The sequence below is a fragment of the Cololabis saira genome, chromosome 15 (genome assembly GCF_033807715.1).
Source record: "Cololabis saira isolate AMF1-May2022 chromosome 15, fColSai1.1, whole genome shotgun sequence".
Classification (NCBI taxonomy): Eukaryota; Metazoa; Chordata; class Actinopteri; order Beloniformes; family Belonidae; genus Cololabis; species Cololabis saira.
In genome coordinates this window covers 21,580,533-21,588,283 of record NC_084601.1, presented here as the reverse complement: position 1 = coordinate 21,588,283, position 7,751 = coordinate 21,580,533, and the positions used below count along the sequence as shown (strand labels likewise).

The following is a 7,751-nucleotide window of genomic DNA, read 5'->3' as shown; positions in this document are numbered from 1 at the left end:
GCATCTTAGTATAATGCAAATATATTAAAGAACCATATATGTGCATTATTGAGCATTAACATGTGTTTCAGAGACCAGACACGTACAAACCAAATATGTTTATACTTCTCATCCAACCACAACCAAATTCACTCTATCCGGATGGCACAATTTAACTGGATAGTTTTTTTTTAAAGGCCGAAATGAAATAGAGTAAGGCTGTTTTTAAAACGTAAGGAGTAAAAAGTAAAGATAATTGCGTGAAAATGTAAGGAGTAAAAGTAAAAACCGTCTGAAAAATAATTACTCCAGTGAAGCATACACAACCAAAAGTTCTACTTAAGTAAGGTAATGAGGTATTTGTACTTCGTTACTTGACACCTCTAGTTAGAGATTAGTTATACATGCATTCAGAGACGTTATAGTAGGCCACAGACAGATTTCCATGCACTTACATGATGAAGTTACCATAGGCAGGATAAGATTATGTAAATTGGGATGCTCTGATTTGGCTCACCCCAATGGGAGCCGATCATTGGCTGTTTCCTCTGCGCCTCCTCTCAGCGCTCAACCTGTGTAGGAAACACTTTTGAAAAAGACATTAGTATTTTCATACATTTCAGATTCTTTTTTTTTTTGCGTTATCCAGGCCTACCCTTTGTGGAGGGCAATTAGCAAATATATTTTGCATGTACCCTGGAGGGAATCCATCAATCTGATCTCGTGACAGACCACAATTCTCTTTTGCTGTCAAAATTGTTTTAGCATAAAGTTCCCTGGGATTATCAATTTTCCCTTTGAACTGTTAAGGCAATAAATACTGTGAAAAAAGGTCTGAGCTTGCTCTGGTGTGATTTTGGCAACAGCTGTGGGATTAAAAGGGAATTCTACAAGCATCAAGTACTTTGCGCATCAAGTACTTTACTTTTCAAATCATGTGGCAAAGTTAGTTTAACCGCTGTTTCCTCTAGCCATTTTGTTTATTAATTTAAAATCTCTTACCATTATTTGGCTCCAAATTTTGTAGGCAACAGATCTTGGATTTTTGTAAAATCCAGTCGTCATCAGAAGTGTCATCGTCATTTGATTCTTTAATCAGTTTCACCGGATAAAGGTTTTGATTTTATCATTTAACTGGTTCTCTAATTTCATTTTCGTCTGCGTTGTGTTTTTAAATCCTTGTAGTAGAGCCATCAGCTTTTTATTTAGATCAGTAAGCGAAGCTATTTGGGATTCTGCATTACGGCGTCTACTTTCATCCCTCCAAAAATCTGAGGGAGTTTGAAGTGCTTTTTAGTTATTTTAACAATTTAATACTAACTAAGTAACAAACAAAATTAACAAATAAAACTATCGGTACCGTGATTACCATACATGTATTTAAAGAACTGAAAAACTTCCCAAAAACTTTCCAACTATCAGTCTACCTGAGCATATAAATCATTCCTGTTGATGCAAAGAAGAGCGAGTCGATTCTTGCAGAAATGAAATATACTCCATTGGGAGAGCGTGTCATCCCCACTTATAAAATAAAAGGGCAGTTTCTCTACATACAGTATGTCTATTTCTCACAAATATATCAGTGTTCCAACACTTACGGACCCCACGTCCTGCATATGCATAAGAATAGTCCCCCTGGACTATCTTTTTATTGGTACCAGACCAACCATGGCGCCATTTCTCTCTTTAATGTTACCCGAGATATTAAACCTTTTTTTTTTTTTTAGAAGAGCGAGTCAGATTCTTAAGGCAGGAGAAGCAGAACATTCTCACAACACAATCAAATTCAAGTGTTATGAAATTGCCAGCATTCCTAAAAAACATCTCTACAATAACCTTCCCAATAACACAAAATAATAAAATTAACCTTCACAACCACACAGCGGACTTACCTAAATTTCAGGATAACGTCAACTTTCTCTGGCACTCCAGTTCACAGACTTTCGACAACAGCCCAGAAACAATAATTTGGGATTTTTTAAATGGATCCCTTACCTGATTTAATTTAGATAGAAGTCGCTGGTTGTGTCGTTGGTCTGGAAAAAGGAGTTCCCATCGAAAGTCTATTGTTATCCGGGTCACCTGCACCAAATTGTTGAAGAATATTACAAAGTCCAGTTCAAGAGTCCGCTGTGTGATGAGAGATTTTATTCTAGCCGGCGTTCAGCAGACAGATACAGACAGTGTCTTGTTCGGTGGGCTGACCACGAAATGGTTTGTAACAAGCTTTTTTATACAAGAACAAACAACAGAATTAAACAAGTCAGTGTGACAGTCAGAGGCGTGGCCTTGCGGGGGGCTGGAAGTCCGATACTCTCCTGGTGCCTGTCCCAGCAGGGAAACAAGACGCAGGGACTGGGATGACGATGCCTAGGGACATTGAATGAGACAATGCGTTGCCGGCAAGGTGTCGTACCGGCAGGGGTCCTTAGCAACTGGAATTGCATGTCAATGAGCTGAGGGGGATATGAGTTCAGGAGCCGTCCGCAGGGCGGCGTCGTGTCCCCGCAGGGGGTCTGCAGGGGCAGGGGTCTTTAGCAACTGGAATTGCATGTCAATGAGCTGAGGGGGATATGAGTTCAGGAGCCGTCCGCAGGGCGGCGTCGTGTCCCCGCAGGGGGTCTGCAGGGGGCCTCATCAATACACAAGTAATAAAATTTTGAATTGGTTTCTGAATTTTACTGGTAGCCAATGGAGCGAAGCTAACACTGGAGAGTCGTGGTCTCTCTTGCTGATTCCTGTCAGCACCCGCGCTGCTGCATTCTGGATCAGCTGGAGCCTATTCAGCAATTACTTGGACATCCTGCTAATAACACATTACAGTAATCTAGTCTAGAAGATAAAACGCATGAACTAGCTTTTCTGCATCACTCTGCAAGAGGATTTTCTTAATCTTTGCGATATTACGGAGTTGGAAAAATGCTATTTTACAAACCTGATTATTATATGGTTTAAACGACAAATCCTGATCGAAAACAACACCAAGGCTTCTCACATTTGCACTGGAAGCCATCGCAACAACATCTAATCCCTCCCTAAAATGCTTTGGACCAAAAATGATAACCTCTGTTGTATCTGAATTTAGAAGCAAAACATTTCCAGACATTCAGTCCTTGATGTCCCTAAGAAATGCCTGAACTTTAGCTAACATCTGTTTCATCTGGCTTCATAGACAAATAGAGCTGCGTATCATCAGCATAGCAATGAAAATGTATGCCGTGATTCTGGATTATGCTTCCCAATGGCTGCATGTATAAACTGAACAAGATTGGCCCTAGACTGAACCCTGCGGAACACCATAGCAGACTCTTGACTGTTCTGAAGAAACCTCATGTACATGAACAAACTGGAATCTGTCAGATAGATAGGATTTAAACCAACGTAGAGCTGTCCCTTTAATCCCAACAACATGCTCTAACCTGTGCAGTAAAATGCCATGATTTACAGTGTCAAAAGCAGCACTGAGGTCCAGTAGAACCAATATGGACACTAATCCCTTATCTGAGGCCATAAGAAGGTAATTTGTGACTCAAACCAGGGCTGTCTCTGTGCTATGATGCATTCTGAACCCTGACTGAAAAACTTCAAACAGATAATTTCTAAGTGGTCACATAAGTGACTTGCAACTACTTTTTCCAGAATTTTAGAGACAAATGGAAGGTTGGAAAATGGTCTATAATTAGCTAAGATGTCTGGGTCAAGAGAAGGTTTTTTTAAGTAAAGGTTTAATTACTGCAACTTCGAAAACTTGTGGTACGCATCCTAAGTTTAGGGATAAGTTGATCTGGTCCAGTATTGTCTTTCCAATAAGAGAAAGAAAATTTTTGAATAGTCGAGTCAGCATAGGGTCTAACATACACGTGGTTGATTTAGCTCTATTGACGATCCATCCATCCATTTTCCCCCGCTTATCCAGAACCAGGTCGGGGGGGCATCATTCTCAACAGGGATGCCCAGACTTCCTTCAACCCAGACACTTCCTCCAGCTCTTCCGAGGGGAGTCCGAGGCGTTCCCAGGCCAGCTGAGAGACATAGTCTCTCCAGCGTGTCCTGGGTCTTCCCCGGGGTCTCCTCCCGGTGGGACATGCCTGGAACACCTCCCTAGGGAGGCGTCCAGGAGGCATCCGATACAGATGCCCAAGTCACCTCAGCTGACTCCTCTCAATGTGAAGATGAATTTGAATGTGATTTGAAGATTTGATTTGATTTTACTGTTAAAGGAGCTTGAGGCAGGATGGAGGCAGGATTTATGAAAAGAATTCGTATACGTTTTAAGTTTTCTAGTAATAATGTCAGATGAAGCGTTCCAAACCAAAAAGAATGAGCCCTCTAGTGTATCTCTACGTTGCCTTGAACAGGCTGTGTGCTGCAAAATGTGCTGCAATTCCGGGCCGGAATTTCCCGCGCTGTCCTGCGGATGTGACGTCAAATGACGCTGCATGCGCGTTCTCCCCGTTCTCCCGTGCCGGCTTCGCTGTAGGCTGCAGTACCCCCGACGGCCATCGTGGGGAAGGGTGGCGCTAGAGAGTCTCATTTTTTAAAAGGAGCCTCAAGCTCCTTTAAAGAAGCTCATTAAGTCTTCACTACTGAGAGCAGCAGGAATGCATGGCTCAACAGAGTTGTGAATCTTTGTCAGCCTGGCTACAGTACTGAACAGAAAACATGGGTTACTTTTGTTATCCTCTATCAACGATGAATAATAAGCTGTTCTGGCTTTGCAAATGGCTTTTTTAAATACCATTAGACTATCTTTCCATTCACGACAGGAGTCTACAGACTTACAAGAGCACCACTTCCTTTCCATTTTATGCATGTTTTGTTTCAACAATCTCTGTATATCTGAATTATATATATATATATTATTATATATATATGTAGGGGTGGGCGGTACACCGGTGTCATAGTCATCACCGGTGTGACACTGCGCCACGACATGGATTTTTCAATGCCGTCAATACCGTAATAAATCAATTATAAAATAATAAGCCTAAATAAGGCATTACATTTTCTTCAAGCGTTCAGCTGTGGTCTGAATACCTGTCCTTATATATTATAGGCTATATCTTGTTGCAAATAAAAAAATAAAACATATTTGTATCAGCTTTGCGGCTGGTAAAAAGGGAGTGGCCATTCAATTAGCGCAACAAGCACTTAACCTGGGCAATCAATAAAGAAACGACTGGTGAAACATCATTAAAAAAAAGATCGGGCTCATAGCATATTTCTGAAAAGAGATGAGTGGAATGGAGACCGAGGCCGTTGGAGAGGAAACTCTCGTTCCAAAAAGAGGAGGAACCTCCGTTATTTGGAACTGGTTCGGCTTTAAATCATCCGACACGGAGGAAACTTCGGTGATATGCAAGGTTTGCCGCCGTGTTGTGACAGCAAAAGGTGGAAACACAAGCAACCTGTTTCATCACCTAAAAAACATGCACGCCCGTGAATATGAAGAGGCAACCCGGGCCAAAGCGAGCGCAAGCGGGACCAGCAGCACCAGCGGAGCGCGTCCCAAGACTACGCAGCTTTCACTGAAGGCATCGTTTACTGCTGCTACACCTTACGACAAGAGTAGTAAGAAATGGAAAGATATTACCAGGGCAATTACGCTATATATCGCAAAAGACATGGTGCCCATTCAAACCATGGAGAGAGATGGCTTCAGACATGTGGTTCACACTCTGGACTCTAGATACGAGCTGCCGGGTCGGAAATTTTTTAGCCAGAAGTGTCTGCCAGAGCTGTACACGGAGGTAGGGGACAGAGTCATGAATGAAATTCGCCACCTTGAAGCCTACTCGGCCACTACTGATTTATGGTCCAGCCGGACTACTGAGCCATACATTAGCCTCACCATCCACTACATTGATGATGACTGGAAGTTGCGCAGCAGATGCCTACAGACCGCCTTCTTCCCTGAAGACCACGCCGGAGTAATAATTGCGTTAGGACTGAAGGATGCACTTTCTGCCTGGGGCTTGGCTGAAGCACATCTTGTGTGCATGACAACTGACAGCGGTGCAAACATGGTGCGCGCTCTGGAAATCAATAAATGGACGAGACTCGCATGTTTTGGACACAGACTGCACAACGCTATTGGTAAGTTACACTATCTAAACCTAACATTTTATATTCAGAAAATTTGTCAAGTGACCTTTTCTGTTTGTATTTAATAAAAGAAGACAAAAATAAATGTAAGGCTGCCACATTAGTATTGTATTGTTCATTGTTAGCATTTTTTTGCCGTGATTCCTCTGGGGACCGGACCGGATCAGAAAGTAAAAAAAAAAAACACACATATAAAATACAAATATCAACATCAGATTATATGAAAAATATAATTTAAAAATATGTACAATATGTCTGTGTTTAAAATGAAAAAGCTGTACTATTTGTAAATACTTATGCTGCTCTTCAGTTAATGGTTTATTAAGTTTTTCAACTATGATAACCTACTTTTCCACTCATGCTAATATCTTTATTCATTCTTTTTACTTCCCAGAGAGGAGTGTCCAACATGATGCTCGAGTTGCACGGGCCACAGGTATGTGCAAAAAAGTGGTCAGTTCATTCTCCTACAGCTGGAAAAAGAAGAAGGCCCTGACCAGTGCACAGAGAGAGCTGAACCTGCCCCCCCACAAGCTGGTCACAGAATCCCCAACAAGGTGGGGGTCCCGTGTCAAAATGATGGAAAGGGTGTTGGAGCAGGAGAAGGCCATCACTCAAGTCCTGGCAGCAGACCAAAAGTCACGTCACCTTCTACCCACCTGGCAAGACATTGAGGTGTTGGAGGCCATAACCAAAGCACTGAAGCCTCTGCAAGATTTTACAGATGCCCTGTCAGGAGAGGAGTATGTTAGTGTCTCCTATGTTAAGCCAGTCCTCCATCTTCTCAATTCAGATATTTTGAAGCCAGAAGAAGATAAAGCAGGACTGTGCGAGGATATCAAGAAGAGGGTCCTGGATTATTTGAATGAAAAATACAACGATCCTGCCACTGACGAGCTGCTCACCATGGCAACATTCCTGGACCCACGGTTCAAGACCACCTACATGCCACCCGAAAAGTTGGAGGAAGTGAGGAGCAGAGTGGCTACAGAAACCAAAGCACTGGAGGAGAAGACAGCCACAGATGCCTCTTCCACAGAAGACCAAAGCAAGAGGGAAACTAGCACTGCTCCTGCACAACTGAAAAAGCCCAAGACCAGCCTGGGCAGTTTCTTCAAAAAGGGTAGCAGTGCACCACCAAAGCAGCAGGGCATTGACATGGAGCTAGATGGGTACCTGCTGATGGTGACGGCTGACAGTGACTCTGATCCACTGGAGTGGTGGCGTCTCCAATGTTCCCACTTCCCCCGCATTAGCCGCCTGGCAAAAAAATACTTATGCATCCCAGCCACAAGCTCACCCTCCGAGCGTGCATTCAGCACAGGGGGCAATATTGTAACAAGTTCCAGGGCATCACTGAAGCCAGAAAATGTTGACAGGCTGGTGTTCCTGGCAAAGAACTTGAAGGTCTAGTTTCATCAGAGTTTGGATGAAGAGAGAGTTAGTTTTTGTGAAAAGTACACATTATTACACTGTTCTTGTGTTACTAAACTGCTAATTTTTGTTTTGTTGTACAGAGTAAGTAAGATCTTTAGGTTTTTTGCCAAATAAATATGTTGAGAATGCATAATACTCTCCCATGTCTCCTTTTGATAAGGATACCTACCATTTACTTATTATATTATACAAATATTAACCTTATTCACATAAAGGGACAGGACAGGCTA

At 42.5% G+C, this 7,751-nt stretch overlaps 1 protein-coding gene across 1 annotated transcript; it reads left to right on the top strand.

Moving 5' to 3' along the window:
- Window positions 1-5,603: 5,603 nt before the first annotated feature.
- On the top strand, window positions 5,604-7,497 carry LOC133460800 (E3 SUMO-protein ligase ZBED1-like). The gene is made up of 2 exons (XM_061741568.1): window positions 5,604-6,075; window positions 6,479-7,497. The coding sequence occupies exons 1-2, from the start codon at window positions 5,604-5,606 to the stop codon at window positions 7,495-7,497; spliced, it is 1,491 nt and encodes a 496-aa protein (XP_061597552.1).
- Window positions 7,498-7,751: the final 254 nt, after the last annotated feature.

Coding starts and splice junctions, on each gene's coding strand:
- LOC133460800 (XM_061741568.1), top strand. CDS start 5,604: ATGGTGCCCATTCAAACCATGGAGAGAGATGGCTTCAGACATGTGGTT. Junction 6,076..6,478: donor CAGACTGCACAACGCTATTG/GTAAGTTACACT, acceptor TTTACTTCCCAG/AGAGGAGTGTCCAACATGAT.